The sequence below is a fragment of the Myotis myotis genome, unplaced genomic scaffold (genome assembly GCF_014108235.1).
Source record: "Myotis myotis isolate mMyoMyo1 unplaced genomic scaffold, mMyoMyo1.p scaffold_m19_p_1, whole genome shotgun sequence".
Taxonomy (NCBI): Eukaryota; Metazoa; Chordata; class Mammalia; order Chiroptera; family Vespertilionidae; genus Myotis; species Myotis myotis.
The window spans coordinates 150,926,989-150,945,615 of NW_023416313.1; the positions used below are offsets into that span (position 1 = coordinate 150,926,989).

Genomic DNA, 18,627 nt, shown 5'->3' on the forward strand with positions numbered 1-18,627 from the left:
ATGCACTTTCTGAGCAGCACTTCAAAACATACAAAGAAGTGGAAAATTGGGTCTCTGAATGGTTTGCCTCAAAACAAGAAATGTTCTATTGGGATGGTATCCACAAATTACCTGAAAGATGTGGGAAATGTGTAGCTAGCGATGGACATGACTTTGAATAAAGCACTTTTGATGTTTCTCTTGAATTATCATGTTTTCCGCATTATTAGCCAGTATCAGTGTATCTCCTCATCTAGAACACTGGAGGTCAGTCTGAGAAGAGCCTGGAGCTCTTTGTGTCGTACATCAAAGACAGTCTTCTGGGTACACAGTAGTGGCAATGCCCAGGGAGTTGCAGCTAAAGAATAAAATTCAGCCAAGTAAGTTTGAAGATCTAATTGGCTTTATTAAGCAATTCAGGAAACAAGCAGCATCCCATCTAGCAACTAGAAAGGCTCTTTGGTGAAGTGTACAAAATGGGACGTTTTATAGGCAGAAAGAAGGTGGATTACCAATTTTTAAGAAAGTGGATTATTTTAAGCAGGACACCTTCATTCAGAGGTAGGCAGGGGGTCATATCAGGCAGATTACCTTACCAGTGCTGATCAGGAAATTCCAAATTGATTGGTTTACAATTCCACCTCTGGAAGAGGCTGAAATTTGGTTAGTTATTAAGTTTCAGTCTGGTGACTTGAATTAGCAAAAATGATTCACAATTTTACTCATGAATTTTCATGCCTATGATTTTTTGACTTTACAATAGTGTGAAAGCAATATGCATTCAGCAGAAACTGGCTGCGCTAAGCTATGATGTTCAGTAGTGTTGAAAAGAATGGTTGAAAACAGCCCAAAATGGAGTCACTTTTGGTAACCATGTGAGGTAACAGGTACATTGATTACCTTGATTGTATTGATTCTTTCAAATGTGTACTCAATCAGGTTGCACACCTTAAATATAAACAATGGATATTTCCTGTAATTCAAATATTTTCTGTTTGGTCCTTTCACGGGGGGCGGGGGGGAGCAGTCTTGGAGGGGAGGGGGCACGTGCGCACACACATACACACATACTCTCACATACATACTTCCCTTCTTAGCTGCTGGTGTCTTCATACATCTCTGTTCCCCAATTTGTTTCAAAATAATGAAAGGGGAAAGGGAGGGGTGTGAGAATTGTCTTTAGTAAATGACACAAATGTTTCTGTGTCGTGATCATTGATCCAATAGGTTTTAATCATGAACCAGTTTATGAGGGTATTAAGGTGTTGGTGCATGTTAAAAACTAGAAAAGAATTAAAAGAGCATAGAAGAAAAATCTCCACATAAATACCATAGCACCATATTTGTTAAGGGCCATTAGAATACACTTGGCTTAATTTAGGTCAGCTGGGACTCAGAGGGAGGGCAGAGCCACTCCCTGAGGGCGGGACCAGTCAAAGACTGGATGCCACTCAATCTGACTCTCCCACCCAGTGTTAAGGGGATGGATCTCATGATGTCAAAGGCCCACCCAGATGTGGTGTAACTTCCTGTAATCTGAGTATATAATAAACAGCTTTCAGCTTTCGGAGCTGGCTCTCTCTGTGTGCTCTGTCCCTCCAGAGGGCAGGCACCACACCAAGCCCAAGCTTTTAATCTATTTTATGTCTGTCTTTCATTATTCTTTAATCCTGAAAGCACCTCCTAGCTTGCTCAAACCGGTTCAAGTCTCCCCCTCTGTGCAGGACGCAGAGAGGAGACCCCAGCCCCAGCACGCCCGACATACATATTCACAGATATCTGCAGTTTGAGTTCTTTATTAAAGGGAAAACATGGACAATCTTTTAAATCAGGAAGAGTGAATGAGTCTTAATGATCTAGTACATGGTTAATACTCTAACTTACTACAGTGATTCAAAAGTTTGGGAAGAGAAAAATAAAGTTCTTTGTATCATGTCTTAGTCTTATTGATCCAAATATAACAAGGTTGCCAATTATACAGACAATTGTACAAAATGGAGTGTCATTTTGCCAGTTTATATTTCCAAATATTTAATGCTTCCCCCACCTGGTGACTTTTGTGAATATTAAAAAGATGATACTTTCAAACACTCCTTATGATGAAGTAGAAAAAGTCCGGGATTAGTAGCCAGTTGAAGTGGATTTGTTGCTTCAGCTTTTCCACTAACTTCATCATCTTCAGGAAATTCTTTAACTTTGGGCTCTATATGTAGCCACATCAGCATCACAGGGGTGTGGTGGTATTAAAATGAGATAACTGAGATGGAAGCACCTTAAAATACTTGTAATGCTATATCATATACATAGTAACTAAATTCCAGAAGATAGGATCTGAGAGAGCTAAGCTGACCAGCATTATCAAAGGAAACAGAAGAGTTTGTGGAAATTTTCCTTACAGAAAAGCCCAGTCCCATTATAGGTTTATGTCTCCATTTCTTTTTGATGTACTTAACAGAATGGATTATATAGAGAAAAGGGAGTAATAAGCAGAGGAGGCAGAGCCTGAGACAGCTCAAATGCATTAGTCATGCTATTCAAGGAGCAAGTTAAAGGTCAACCACAGGACGATACCCGCTTCAGGGTAGTATCTATCTGTCAAAGTGCACAGGCACCAGGGGGTTACCCTGACAGGCGATGACAACACGCCTAGTGCTGGCCCTGGCCCTATATCTGCAGTTGGGGGCTGGGGAACTTCCTGTATCTTTGCAGTCTGTGACTCTCACTACACCCTCATGGCAGTTCATCCTGCCATTCTTGCACCGGATATTGGGGGCGTTGCAGATGTTATTAATGGTCTCGATGTTTTCATGGATGAAAGTGTTCAATTCCTTGCAAACACCCGAAGTCATCCCCCGTCTTTGCATCATCGTGTCACAGTAGAAGTTGTTGCCACCTCTCTCTGTAGAATCCACATGTTGCCACTGGAACCTTTCATACGTGGCCTGGCCATAGGAGGGCTGCACCAGCCCCAGCCCCAGCAGGGTCAGCAGCGAGAGCAGAAGCAATGAAAGGGTCTTCTGGAGAGCCATCACTGCCTTGGAGGTGCCTGGAGAGAAACCAAGAGGTAGGAGAAAGGAAGGTAACAATTGAGCACCAGAGAGAGGAGTTGAGAATGGCAATTTGATATTTGTCAACTCGATAATCTACTCTTTCCTCCCACTTCTCTGCTCACAACTTTTCTCATCACTGCATCCCCAAGAGTAAAAAGTTTGCAAACTTGATCTTCTCTGAAAGCAAGAACTTTTCTCTTTTATAGAGAGATGGTGCTGCAACCAGTACAATGACTCAGGGCAGAGACTGACGGGCTGGATGTCCAGGTGTATGTGTCCTGTATGGTCAGGTTGTGAAAAGAGAGAAAAGGCAGATCTAAATGAAACTGGAGTTGTCTGTCTCTTAAGGAAATTTTCTAGACATGTGATCTTTGGAGAGTATTTGGTTCCCTGGAGTCTCTGATTCCCAAAGGTTTGGATAGATGGGGTATGCCAATGGGAGTTTGTAAACTGATTTTCATTCCTTACATCTTGAAATTTAAGAAAGTGTGGGAAAAGGATAGAGTAACATTTAGGTTTAGCCTTTCCTCTCGTATGCCTATTCTTTTTTTTAATTAAAAAAATTTTCAATTACAGTTGACATATACTATATTAGTTTCAGGTGTACCACATAGTGATTACACATTTATATACCTTATGAAGTGATCACCCCATAAGTCTAGCACCCATCTGACACCATACATAGTTATTACAATGCTATTGACTATATTCCCTATGCTGACTTGGCATCCCCATGGCTATTTTTAAAACTGGCTATTTGTACATTTTAATGACTTCACCTTTTTCACCTGTTGACATTCTTTTAATGGTATTAAAATCAAGGGTTTCTTTTGGAAATCTTATAAATCCTATTTTAAAAAAGTAAAGAAAACAGAGTATCCAACCAAAGTGATCTCCAGATAGTAAATTTTGGTTGAGTGAACTAGTAAACAAAAGAAGGGAACTAATGAACAAAGAAATGACATGGGTATAGGGAATGAAGGTATTTCCCAGGTTTGTGGAATTGACTGATAAAAGAAATCTACACTAATAAAAGGCAAACATGCAAATTTACTGTACCTTCGCTACAGCTACACCTTAAGCCGCGCTCACGGGCCAATCAGAGCAACTATATGCAAATTAACCCAACGAAGATGGTGGCCGGCAGCCACAGAGCTGGAGCAAGCCGGAGGCTTGGTTGTCCCAATGATGGAGGAAGCCAAGCTTCCCACTTGCCGTGTCGGGCTCTAAGCTCCACTCAAAGCAACAAAGTTTCAATTACAGAAGGTAAATAAACCCCAGATACCTGCTTTCAGCTGGCTGTGGCCACGGAGCTGGAGCAAGCAGAAGGCTTCCCTCAAACCCGCCCTGACTGGCTCTAAGCTCCTCTCAAGGCTACAAAGTTTCAATTATAGAAGGTAAATAAACCCCAGAATAAAAAAAAAAAAAGGAGAGGCTGGGAGCTTCTGTCACTGGAGGGGCTTGGCCAGCCTGCAAACACCCATCAGCCCCTCACCCAGGCTGGCCAGGCACCCCAGTGGGGACCCGGACCCTGAAGGGGGTGTAACCAGCTGCAAACAGCCATCAGCCCCTCACTCAGGCTGGCCAGGCACCCCAGTGGGGATCCCTACCCTGAAGGGGGTGTGACCAGCCTGCAAACACCCATCAGCCCCTCACCCAGGCTGTCCAGGCACCCCAGTGGGACCCCCCACCCTGATCTGGGACATCCTTCAGGGCAAACCAGCCAGCCCCCAAACATGCACCAGGCCTCTAGCCTATATAATAAAAGGGTAATATGCAAACTAACCCTAACAGCAGAATGGCTGGGAATGACTGGTCACTATGACACACACTGACCACCAAGGGCCAGATGCTCAATGCAGGAGCTGCCCCCTGGTGGTCAGTGTGCTCCCACAGGGGGAGCTCTGCTCAGCCACAAGCCAGGCTGATGGCTGCCAGTACAGTAGTGGTGGTGGGAGCCTCTCCTGCTTCCTCAGCAGTGCTAAGGATGTCCGACTGCAGCTTAGGCCTGCTCCCCACTGGCAAGTGGACATCCCCTGAGGGCTGCTGGGCTGCCAGAAGGATGTCTGACTGCCAGCTTGGGCATGATCCCCCAGGGAGTGGGCCTAAGCCAGCAGGTGGACATCCTCTGAGGGGTCTCAGACTGCAAGAGGGCATAGGCTGGGCTGAGGAGACCCCCCCCCCCCCCGCCCGCAAGTGCACAAATTTTTGTGTACCAGGCCTCTAGTCTATCTAATAAAAGAGTAATATGCAAATTAACTGTCACTCTGCAACAAAAATGGCAGTTCCCATAGCCACAAGATGGTGGTGCCCAGTCCTCTCAGCCCTGCCTTAGTCCCCAGTCTAAGGGGGAGGAGGGGCGGGTGTGCTGATAGCAGGCAGCCTGAGCAGCCTGGTGGAATGCTGCCCAGGGGCCCTCCTGACCCTTTATAAAAAAAACAAAAACAAGTTCACTCCCCACAGAGTGATCCACCACACACATACATACAGCCTCAGGGTCTCAGCCTTAGAAGCGCCTGCACCCCCACAGAGTGATCCCCTCCATGGCTTTGGGAGGTTTCAGCCTCAGAACCTTGCATGTCCCCGTGGAGTGATCCCCCCCCCCCCACACACACACACACACACCTGCAGCCTCAGGTCTCAGCTCAGAAGCACCCATGCCCCCATGGAGCTATCCCCTCCCAGCGGCAGCCTAGGAGTCTCAACCTCACAACCTTGCACGTCCCCATGGAGTGATCCCCCCAGACACACACACCTGCAGCCTCAGGGTCTAGGCCTCGGAAGTGTCCGCGCCCCCTGACAGTGATCCTGCCCCACCGGCAGCCTCAGGGAGTTAGCCTGGAAAATTCCCTCACCCCCAGCCAAGTGATTGGAGCAGAGGATGGGGGAGGAGAGGAGGAAAGAGGAGAGGGGGTATCTGGGTGACACTGCCCACCAAACCTCTCCCATTGGGCAGAAACTTGTGACCGGGTTAGGGAGGTAAATGGGTTTTGTTTAAAATCTTTACAAACCACAAAGGAAATGTCTGAGGTAGGGTTTCACCTCGGAAGTAACTTACAACTAATTTCTGAAGGCAAACTGCGACATTGCAGTTACATTACTAGAGAGTGCCCCGTGGTCCGGAGGTCAGGATCCACAGCGGTGGTGGTGGGTGCTCCCCGCCCTGGTTCCTCAGCACCTTGGGCCAGGCTTGAGCCCACCCAGAAAGGCCTTTTCCCCTATAGTTTTCACCAAGGCAGGCAGGTGTTGTAGACATGAATAAGAAGTGCCCACACACGCCGAAACCGGTTTGGCTCAGTGGATAGAGCGTCAGCCTGCAGACTGAAAGGTCCTGGGTTCGATTCCGGTCAAGGGCATGTACCTGGGTTGCGGGCATATCCCCAGTAGGAGATGTGCAGGAGGCAGCTGATCGATGTTTCTCTCTCATCGATGTTTCTAACTCTCTATCTCTCTCCCTTCCTCTCTGTAAAAAATCAATAAAATATATTTAAAAAAAAAAAAAAAGAAGAAGAAGTGCCCACACACAAGTCCTGAAGATGCCGGGGCCGGCAGAAATGACAAACGGGGAAAAGAGCAAAACAAGAAACTTCAGATGATGGTGTGTTTCCCTCTTCTTCATCTCCTGGAAGCAAGATAGATTCAAGTACTGACGATTCTACCAACAGAAAAGTTAAGAGAAAGAGAGGACAGAAAAGGAATAAAAGGAGAAAAGAAAGAAAGGACAAAATATGAAACATCAAGAAAAAAAAGAGAAGGGAAAAAGGAGGAAACAGCCACATGATATCACCTCTCCAAGGTCTCATGAAATTCCTGTTTAAGGGGTTTATTTTATGGCACTTTTCATTTGGGTTTACATTTTTACTGGTTTGTCAAGACCAGGGCAGGTACAGTGTCCAATATGTTAAAGAAAACAAAGAGGGAATATGCAGGGGAGGGCAGTTGGGGATGATTGGCCAGCGGGGGAGCAGTTAGGCATCGATCAGGCTGGCAGGGGAGTGGTTAGGGGGTGATCAGGCTGGCAAGCAGAAGCGGTTAGGGGCAATCAGTCAGGCAAGCAGTTGGGATCCAGCAGTCCCGGATTATAATGTTGTGCTCCTAACTGGTTACCTTTTTCATCCCTGTGGGATAGGGCCTAAAACTGGCAGTCAGACATCCCTGGAGGGGTCCCATATTGGAGAGGGTGCTGGTTGGGCTGAGGGACACCCACCCAGAGTGTGTGTGTGTGTGTGTGTGTGTGTGTGTGTGTGTGTGTGTGTGTGTGCTTATGTGGAATGAGAGAGAGAGAGAGAGAGAGAGAGAGAGAGAGAGAGAGAGAGACAGAGAGAGAGAGACAGAGAGACAGAGAGACAGAGAGAGAGAAAGTTTAAGAGGGAGGTAGATAGAAAGTTTAATTAATCTGTTGGTATTTCATTCTAAACACTATTCCTCAAAGTTTAACTTTTGTAAAAGGAATATTGGCTTACTTGACAGCTAGAACAATTTGCTACTCTTGAAAATTTTGCTTAGCAGCCATGAGCCCTGGAATTTCCCAGCTCTCTCTGTAAGATGAATTTAACATCCTTACACTCACAGGAAGAGAAAGTCTACCTCCCTGTTGACTGAGAGAGAAGTAACTGATAGGGAAAAAGATGTTTGTATTCCATGCCGTCCTCTCTGGGGCAGCTGAGTAGAGAAAATGGGTAAAATCAATAAGCCAGGAATTGATGAGAAGACTTTGATTCTTACTGATTTCAGAGACATTTTTTTTTATTTATTAACATATTGTAAAACAGAAGACAAAAGATCCAGGCAGCTCATTTTCTGGGCCCCTGGCAATGAATGTAGTCACCACTGTTTTGGAGTGTGTGGGGAAGAGCCAGGAATGGAGAGCAGAGCCAACTCTGGGCCAGGGTCTTGCTGGTTATATATAGTAAAAGGACTCATCAAAGGGACAGGCAAGCCATGTTCATAGGCAACAACTATATCTCTGGACCCTGATGTGGCTCTGTACTGGCAAGGAGGCCAGGGGGACCCTTTCTATATCTGCAAGTAGTGATCTAGAAAGGAGACCTGCTTATTCTGAAATTTTTTTGTAAGGCATTCCATTCTCATCTTCACAGGTGACTTTGATGTTGTTACTGGTGTCTTTGCAGAGTGAAGTTAGGCCTCATCTCCTCATCATGGTTTCACAGTATCTGCCATTTTGGCCACTTAGATTGGCATCATAGTGCTGGGCCAGGAAGAGTCTGTACCTGTTGTCATTTGAGCCAGAGTCAGTGGGGTCAGACTCAGACCCAGACCCAGCATGAAGACCAGCAACAGGGGACCCAGGCCCATCATTATCTTTACTAACAAAGGCTCCTGCCTAGGGCAAAAGATATGATGGGGCAAATTAGGCTTAAGGACAGGGCATCATGAGTCAGCTACCCTCAGTAACCTGACGTGCATATTTTATTTTCCTCATTAATCTTACATTTCTTGGCAAGCCATTCCTTTGGAAAATCAATCTAAGCTTCCTGAACACAACTTATAGCCCCAAACATCCTTTCCTATCCCTTAAGACTCACTGAGTATTTTCCATTCTATCAGTCATAGCATTGCAATATCCATTCACACTCTAATTCATTTATTAATTAATTGAATAAAATACATTACATAAGCTCCTCTGGGTACAAGGCACTGTGCAAGGTCCTGGAACACAGACACCATTACTATATACCCAAGTCTTCCCTTAAAGGAGATGTAGCATCCATGGGGAAAGAATAGGAGCTCCAGTTCACTGAGATGAGACAGTAAGATAAGAGAACTATCAAAAAGATGGACTTTAAAAAATGTGTTTAATTGGTTTTGATGGAAAGGAAAGGAGACAGGAAGAGAGAGAGAGCGCGAGAAGGAGAGAGAAACATTGATGTGAGAGAAACATCTATTGGTTGCCTCCCATAGGCACCCAGACCAGAGATCAAACCAACACCATGGGTATGATCTGACCAAGGAATCGAACCAGCAACCTTTTGGTGCATGGGATGATGCTCAACCAACTGAGCTATACTGACCAAAAAGGTCAAAGAGAGACTCCTAATGAACCCTAAACCCAGGAAAGGTCGAATCAGAGGATTGTTAAAGTCAGGATTCCAGGTATTCAAGTTAATAAATCAGCTGGCTATAAGGAGAGCAGTTGAGAGCAATTTTGCCCTGAGGTGACCTAATTTCCCAAGAATTAGTTGGTTTGTGGCTAAAGGTGGAATTATTATGTTCTAGTTAGAAAAAACAAGAGGAGCATGGAAGAATCAATGCAATTCCTGGAAGTGGGTCTGGGGTCAACTTCTACAGAAGACTGGAGGAAGAGGAATTCAAGCTTATTCTTAGGAACAATGTAGATTATTCTCAGAGAATATTTTCTAGTTTCCCTATAAATATACATAGACTGTTATACAACAGGCATATGATGTTACATTGTGATAACAAAACAACAACAACAACAAAGAAAACCTCTTTAGAACTTTTCCTTATAATGGGCTGTAATGATTTCTTAACATCTTCCTGAAAAGAAGAATAAGCCCTAGCCAGTTTGGCTCAGTGAATAGAGTGTCAGCCTGTGGACTGAAGAACTGTTTGATTCAGGTCAAGGGCATGTGCCTAAGTTGCAGGTCCCTCCCTGGCCAGGGCCCTGGTTGGGGCTCCTACAGCAGCCAATCAATAAATGTGTTTCTCTCACATCAATATTTCTCTCTTTCTTTCCCTCTCTCTTCCACTCTCTCTAAAAATCAATGGAAAAATATCCTGGGTTGAGGATTAAAAATTTAATAAATAAAATATTTTTTAAAAAAGAATAAGGAAGAGAAGAGAATTGCTACCATCATCTCTCAAGAGTTTTCAGTCTAAACTGTAGAACTCACACTTCCCGGGGGCAGTGTATCACAGACACTCAAATAAACCCATAAAGTAAATAGAATGCTTCTTCCTGGAGTATGATTTTATCTCAATGATAGCTATTAAAATAGAATTAAACAAGTATACATTATAAAAAATAGGAAAGAAATTCCTTATGAACTTTTATCTATTAAGAAATGTGAAGATTTGAGAACTGAAAACTATTTGGTGTTTGCAGCAGGTAGTTTCTGACAATATCTTTAGTTCTTTGGAGAAAAGTTTAAAGAACATTCAGAACCTTTAAAAACCATCATATCTTCCCCCACATTATATCAAATATATGTGAGTATTCCCACATCCAATAATAAAAGTAACTTCACAAAAATTTGAAACTGATGAGAGAAAAAATTGGACCTTCAATTTATTCTTAAGTGTGATGTAATTCATACAAATCCTAATTTAAAAGAAAACAAATGTTACATTTTTATAGACATTAAATTAATTAGTAATCTTTATTTTGTACTTTTCTAAGTCAATAAAATTATTTTCATGTCAAATATTTTTATACCCTTAAAGATGCCACAGGTTCTAGCACTATAAGTAAGCCTGTAGTATTACTAAACAGCCCTTGGAGTATGTCTGTGAATCTAGAAAGACCAGGAAATCCAGGGTTCTGATGGTTTCATGGGAAGGCATGTGAGAGAGGGAGTAAAGAGAACACTCTTTCTCATCATCATTTGGCATTGATACACCTTGTCTGATTCATAACAATGATACACAAATTTGGCACACTGTTGAAGACTACCAAATTATAAATTAAGACAATTTTTGGCAGAGAGGAGAACCAAGATGGCGGCATAGGTTAACGCCAGAGTTTGCTGCTTTGAATAACTACTTCAAAAGTGAAACTAAAAGACAGAACGGACATCACCCAGAACCACAGGAACGCTGGCTGAGTGGAAGTCCTACAACTAGGAGGAAAGAGAAACGCATACGGACACTCAGAGGAGGCGCAGTGCTGAAGTCAAATTCTGAGGTGCGGAGTGCGCGGAGCCGGCTGGCGGCGGAGGGCGTGGTTGGCGTTTTCAATCGGGAGGGAGTCGCAGACTCTGAGCTCCAGATACAGGCGAGTCTTTAGGGACCCAGACTCAAACGGGAGAAGCGGGACTGTCTGGCTTCGGTCAGAGCGAGTGCAGCTTTCTCTCTGAGCTTTGCAGTGGGTGCTGGGACTCAGAGAGGCAGAGCCCACGGGGACAGGACTGAGAGCCGCCATAACTGCTCTCTCTGGCCCACCCTGTTGATCCTGTTCGACCCGCCCTGCCCAAGCCCTGCACAGAGGCATTTGCCGGATAGCCTCAGGCAAAGGCTAGATTAGCACCTCCCTAGAGGACAGAAGTTCTCTCACTGCTGACACAGCTGATTCTCATAGCCACTTGGCCTGGAGGTCAAACCCTCCCTGGTATTAGCTACAACAATGAAGGTTTAATTATAAGACTGCGAACAAAGACCACTAGGGGGTGCACCAAGGAAGCATAACAAAATGCGGAGACAAAGAAACAGGACAAAATTGTCAATGGAAGATATAGAGTTCAGAACCACACTTTTAAGGTCTCTCAAGAACTGTTTAGAAGCCGCCGATAAACTTAATGAGATCTACAAGAAAACTAATGAGACCCTCGATCTTATATTGGGGAACCAACTAGAAATTAAGCATACACGGACTGAAATAACGAATATTATACAGACTCCCGACAGCAGACCAGAGGAGCGCAAGAATCAAGTCAGTGATTTGAAATGCGAGAAGCAAAAAACACCCAACCAGAAAAGCAAAATGAAAAAAGAATCCAAAAATGCAAGGATAGTGTAAGGAGCCTCTGGGACAGCTTCAAGCGTACCAACATCAGAATTATAGGGGTGCCAGAAGATGAGAGAGAGCAAGATATTGAAAACCTATTTGAAGAAATAATGACAGAAAACTTCCCCCACCTGGTGAAAGAAATGGACTTACAGGTCCAAGAAGCGCGGAGAACCCCAAACAAAAGAAATCCAAAGAGGACCACACCAAGACACATCATAATTAAAATGCCAAGAGCAAAAGATAAAGAGAGAATCTTAAAAGCAGCAAGAGAAAGAAACTCAGTTACCTACAAGGGAATACCCATATGACTATCAGCTGATTTCTCAACAGAAACTTTGCAGGCCAGAAGGGAGTGGCAAGAAATATTCAAAGTGATGAATACCAAGAACCTACAACCAAGATTACTTTATCCAGCAAAGCTATCATTCAGAATTGAAGGTCAGATAAAGAGCTTCACAGATAAGGAAAAGCTAAAGGAGTTCATCACCACCAAACCAGGATTATATGAAATGCTGAAAGGTATCCTTTAAGAAGAGGAAGAGGAAGAAAAAGGTAAAGATACAAATTATGAACAACAAATATGCATCTATCAACAAGTGAATCTAAGAATCAAGTGAATAAATAATCTGATGAACAGAATGAACTGGTGATTATAATAGAATCAGGGACATAGAAAGGGAATGGACTGACTATTCTTGGGGGGAAAAGGGGTGTGGGAGATGCGGGAAGAGACTGGACAAAAATCGTGCACCTATGGATGAGGACAGTGGGTGGGGAGTGAGGGCCGAGGGTGGGGCGGGAACTGGGAGGAGGGGAGTTATGGGGGGGGAAAAAGAGGAACAAATGTAATAATCTGAACAATAAAGATTTAATTAAAAATAAAAAAATCACAAGGTTAGTTAAGAAAAAAAAAAAAGAAAATTTTTGGTCATATTACAATAAATAACAGCTGAAAAAATTTCCATTAAGAATATCAATTATCCTATATAAAAGCCTAGATGACATCACGTGACATCATCACAAGATGGCTGCCCCCACATCGTCACAAGATGACCACCACAAGATGGTCATGACAAGATGGCCAGCAGGGGAGGGCAGTTGGATGCAACCAAACCTACAGGGGAAGGCAGTTGGGGGCAACCATGCCTGCAGGGAGGGCAGTTGTGGCCCATCAGGACACCAGGGGAGGACAGTTGGAGGAGAGATCAGGCCTGCAGGGGAAGGCAGTTGGGGGTGAGATCAGGCCTGCAGGGGAGGGCAATTGGGAGCAACCAAGCCTGCAGGGGAGGGCAGTTTGGGGCGATCAGGCTGGCAGGGGAGCAGTTAGGCATCAATCAGGCCAGCAGGGGAGCAGTTAGGGGGCGATCAGGCAGGCAGGCAGGCAAGCAGTTAGGAGCCAGCTGTCTCTGATTGTGAGGGGGATGTCCGACTGCCGGTTTTGGCCCGATCTAGGCAGTCGGGCATCCCCTATGGGGCCCCAGATTGGAGAAGGTGCAGGCCAGGCTGAGGGACACCCCCTTCCCATGCACACATTTCATGTACCAGGCCTCTAGTAATTTATAATAGAATCAAGTGAAAGCATGTTCTTGGATCTTGAGAAAAAAAGTGGTACATGACTGAAGAGAGAAGAGCCACCCCTAAAAGAATAACAAGTATTCATACATGGCCACTGCTTCAACACAGCTGCTGGCCTGCCATGCTTCCCATTTACCAAGCTCTTTACATTTACATTGTGCTTTTTAGTCTTCTGGGTGTGTTTTCTTTTTCTAGTTTGGTGGAAGACCTCATCAAAGTTTTATTGAGTTGGATTCATTTAGGTCTCTTGTTTTTCAATAGACAAATATTGTCTTCCAACGTCAAAGGTAATTTTAGAATCTCAGGCTCCTAAGATGGAACAGGACTTTAGGGTCACCAAGTCAACACCTCTCTGCCTGGGGCCAGAAACCCAGAGTTCGAAATCAGAAAGTAGAATCAGAGCTGTAGTAGCCAAAAGAGTCATTAGGTGGCAGTGGTGGATAGAAATGTTGCCAACATCTTCCATGCAGTAATGGAGACCATGGGTCCTTTTAACATGTGCCAATGCTCTATAGGTTGTGGGGATATTGTTGTTCAAAGAAGGGAGTCTGAGCTGCTGGGCCTGTCTAGTGTCTGTCCAAACACTGTGCTTAGATATTGAGACCAAGGATACCCCATTAGATACAAGTGTCAAAGCAACAGTCATAAAGCTCAGGATCTGCTCACAAGGATATCACAAAATAAAGATACACCTATTGCAAATTTCCACGGGTGCCATTTCCAAGCTGTTATCCAATCACCTGTCCCCTTGTCAGTGTTTCCTACTGGTGTACACTCTACAGGAGGGCAGAGCCCATCTTATTCACCTTGAATCACAGTGCCTGCTTCACAGTAGACCCTCCATTTTTTTGTATTTTTTTTTAGTGATTGACTTCATTTTCCTCTCCAGGCTTAAGTTTGTTCATATATAGAATGAGAGAGTTGCTAACTCTAAAATCTGAAATTCCATGATTCTATTTAAGCATAAGAGAATATTTTCCTGTTTTACTAGCAAAAATCTAGTGAAATTAATGAGACCAAGTTTGTATAAGTTTTGTTGATAGCAGAAGGCACCAGGTGAAAGAAATAGATGATAAGAAGACTTGAGATTCAATCTCACTGAGACATATCATTTCTTAAGGCTCAGAATATAAGCCCACACCACCTCTACTTAAGTCCCTGGACTGATGCCACACAGGGCCTTCATATCCTACAAAGGCACTTGCTGGTGGAGATCCATCCCAGTCTGGAGAGGTAAAGGAAAATCTTTGCTTCAAACCTGTAGAATTTACACATTAATTCTGTAAGAACTTAGCTAAATTTTTCTCAGGTTTATTGTGAACTTGAATTCCTAAGACATCCAGAAACCAAAGCCCAGCCAGTACAACCATGGCCACCAATGTCTAATATCTGCTCCCCGCCTCACAACTTGCTGACTCATATATTCAATTCTAAATTTCCCCAAAAGACATAAAATGAAGTTTGGGAGATAACAAGTATGAGACAGATTATTTGTGGTGGGTAAGTGAATCTGCCTAGGACAAGGCTCTTCCACAAAATACTGACTTCTGCACATGGGCCAAGAAGTTTCAATTGCACTGTACATGCACGCCCACATGTGGTATTTGTGGTATTTTCTGGAAGAACCACACTCAAGGGGCCAAAGAGCTGCATGTGGCTCATGAGCCGCAGTTTGCCGACCACGGTTCTAGGGCAGTATCCCACAAAGTGAAGGCATAACACTCAAGACATAGTCCTCCCTTTATCTCTTTTCCTTCTTTCTTCCCTTCATCCTGCCAGTGAACCTTCTTTTGATCTTGGATGTGTTCCACTTGGCTCTTAAAGAGCAATCAAAACTTTTTTTAAGTAAAAAAATTAGTAGGACAATTAGAAGAAAACAGAGCTAAAAGCATTCTTTTTGTTTCTTTCCTTGCTCTGCCACATTTAATGGCTGTTTCTGGGGGCATCCAGACGCCCTTCAGCAAATGGCCTCCCAGGTCTTTGGGGATTTTATCACAATTCAGGAATCCCTCCGAAACCTCCACTTGCTCCCTGTCTTACTGATCTCTCTTCACACACACACACACACACACACACACATACACACACATACACACACATACACTCACACTCACACACACACACACTCACACACACACACTCACACACACACACACATACACACACACACACAGTGCCAAAGAAATCTGCTTTCCTTTTAAACTTACAGAGGTTCTCAACCTGTGGGTCGCGACCCCTTTGTGGGTCAAACGACCCTTTCAAGGGGTCGCCTAAGACCATCGGAAAACACATATATAATTACATATTGTTTTTGTGTTTAATCACTATGCTTTAATTATGTTCAATTTGTAACAATGAAAATACATCCTGCATATCAGATATTTACATTATGATTCATAACAGTAGCAATATTACAGTTATGAAGTAACAATGAAAATAATTTTATGGTGGGGGGTCACCACAAAATGAGGTACTGTATTAAAGGGTCGAGGCATTAGGAAGGTTGAGAACCACTGCTGTAGAATCTGTTTCCTTCTTTCTTAGTTCATAAGTTGGGCCCATAGTGCTTAAAGGGGGAAAAATTGTTTCATTGAAATAGCTAAATGTCTAGAAATAGTATGTATATATTTAAAAAATACAGTGATAGATTACCCAGGGGTAAGAATCTTACCAAAATCTGGAAGAGTTCCTCCAACTGAAGATGGTTTCAGCTCTTGGTTCCTGGAGATGGGTTCCTGCTGTGTGCACTAGATCCCACTGGTTCTGATTATATAGCGATCAAATGAACTGGGTGGGGAAACTAGTTCAAAAGATCCCTAATCCTGGCAGAGATATGCAAACCAAGGACACTGCCCTTGGCAAACAAAGAAATTCACCTTTTTCTTAGGAATGACTAGATCAAATATTTACCCACTGGAGTAGATTAAAGATTTGTTCCAAGAGACAATTTTTGATGTTGGTAAATATGGCCCTTTGTCCCAAAGCGGCCCTTTTTCTGATGCTCATGGCTCTTACTCTTGCCCATGATAGGACCAAGGTTTCATTGTTCACATATATGATCTGGATCCAAAAGACGCTGTTTCTGATCTATGGGGCAACTCCAACAACTGCCTTGGAAGAACCCCGCAGAGTAGATGTGGTCTCCAGCAGAATGCTGTTCCCCTGCCCTGTCTATTTACCCACATAATTTGGTTTCATGAAAGGATGCCATGCCAATAAGTAGGTTATTCATAGGTTTCACAGAACCAGGAAAGCACGTATAGAGAAGGTCATGTGACAGCTATTAGTACCCACTGCCCTTGACCTCAACCTCCCAGCTACTAACCCTCAGAACTATCCTTGCCATATTTCCTGGGCTTCTCCTTACTTCATCCTCAGCTGTTCACAAGAGACTAATCAGGAGCCCCCAATATTCTGTTCCTTGTAGCACAGCTGCAAAACTGATTATCTTCACTGATAAGCATCACTCCTTAGATGGTTAATTGATCTCATTGTTTCTCCATTTGATTAAACCTTCCGAGAGAAGAATAACTGTCTTATCATCTCTACAGTCTTTCTAAAACAGTGACTGACACCTAGGCCCAAGGTCTTTTTATTATCCCTCCTGGTCTAAAAATGCATTCTCTGATCTCACTTTGGAGACACTAACCATGCAAACTCTCTTGGCTTCTCTCAGGGCTCACCAGCACAACTGGGTTTGGTAGTGGTTACCAAACAAGGCAGGTAGAGTCCCAGGTAAGCTCTGCTTCTAGCTTACTGATAATCCTTAAAACCCACGGATATGCCTTCACTTTGGAGGTATTGGTCCCTATTCCAAAGCACTCTCTCCAGGAGAGATTAGCTCTTTAAACAGCTGTCAGTGGGTTATGCTTGGGCATGTGCTCTAGAGCCTATCTTAGAAACAGTTTTGGTAACCAGAAGGGCCTGAGGACTTAAGGAAGAAGAAAAGTGGATGAGGCAGGTTAATAAAAAACTAGGGAAATTTTCTGGCATATAAGGAAAATGGAGACAAAATATTTAAACAAAGGGCCAAGCAATCAACAGCCAGCTAATCTATACTGGTAAAAGGGTACTATGCTAATTAGACCAGAGACCTTCTGGAGACTGTTCGGACATCCTTCCAGACAAAGCTGGGGGCTTGGCTAGCCTGCAAACTGCTCCCAAATGGCCTTCAGCCCCTCGACTAGGCTGGCCATGTCCCCCAGCAGGGATCCTCACCCAGATGGTGGTGTGGCCAGCCTGCAAATGGCCATCAGCCCTTGCCCAGGCCCACCCCACCCCATCAGGGGACCCTCACCCCATTGGGGGCATGACCAGCCGGCAAATGGCCATCAGCTCCTCGCCCAGGCTGGCCCCACCCCCAGCAGAGACCCACCCACCCTGATGGGGTCATGGCCCTCCTGCAAACCCCCTGTGGCCTCTCGCCCAGGCCGGCCCCGTTCCCCAAGGGGATCCCCACCCTGATTCAGGACCCCCTTCAGGGCATACCAGCCAGCCCCAACCAGTGCACCAGGCCTCTATCTATACTAATAAAGGGGTAATATGCTAATTAGACCAACGTCCTTCCGGACAAAGCCATGGTGGTAGGGCCAAGGCAGAGGCAGTTAGGGGTGATCAGGCCAGCAGGAGAGCAGTTACGGGGATCAGGTCATCAGGTGTGAGCAGTTAGGGGGATCAGGACAGCAGGGGAGGGCAGTTTGGGGGATCAGGCTGGCAGGCAGGCGAGCGGTTAGGAGCCAGCAGTCCTGGATTTCGAGAGGGAGGTCCAACTGCCGGTTTAGGCAGGGATCGGGCCTAAGCCAGCAGTCAGACATCACCTGAGGGGTCCCAGATTAGAGAGGGTGCAGGCTGGGCTGAGAGACACCCCCTTCACCCCCCTGCATGAATTTTGTGCACCGGGCCTCTAGTAAATCATAAGACTCTATCTTGCCTAACCAAGGAAACACAGGAGCAGGTGTCCTTGTTTAGGGAAGGACACCTAACCAAACAGAGAGTGAGGAGCTAAAATCACCGTGATCAGGGAGACAGATAACAGAGACCCTGTGGTGCCATTAGTACCAAACCCAAGAACAAATGAAGTCAGGGGAATAAATAACAAAAAACCCAATTAGAGCCAGACAAATCCAAGATAGAGCTAAAGATGACCAGAGAATGTTCCCAAACCCCACTATACTCTCATTTGATACATAAGCATGTTAAAATACATGCCTAAACAGCTGATGAATATTCTGATGAAGACCTCCCCTAAAATTCCCTTCTACAGAAAACAGATAAAATCCTCAAGACATGCTCTCCCCTGAGCATACCAACGCCACC

General features: G+C 44.5%; 1 protein-coding gene and 1 pseudogene across 1 annotated transcript; both read right to left on the bottom strand.

The window, feature by feature from the left end:
• Positions 1-1,805: 1,805 nt before the first annotated feature.
• Positions 1,806-16,129, bottom strand: LOC118649109 (ribonuclease 4-like). The gene is made up of 2 exons (XM_036295923.1): positions 15,983-16,129; positions 1,806-3,025 (listed from the first exon to the last, which is right to left on the bottom strand). Exon 2 carries the CDS (start codon positions 3,006-3,008, stop codon positions 2,568-2,570), a length of 441 nt encoding a protein of 146 aa, XP_036151816.1. The 5' UTR covers positions 3,009-3,025; positions 15,983-16,129; the 3' UTR covers positions 1,806-2,567.
• On the bottom strand, positions 7,930-8,348 carry LOC118673703 (annotated as a pseudogene).
• Positions 16,130-18,627: the final 2,498 nt, after the last annotated feature.

Coding starts and splice junctions, on each gene's coding strand:
- LOC118649109 (XM_036295923.1), bottom strand. CDS start 3,008: ATGGCTCTCCAGAAGACCCTTTCATTGCTTCTGCTCTCGCTGCTGACC.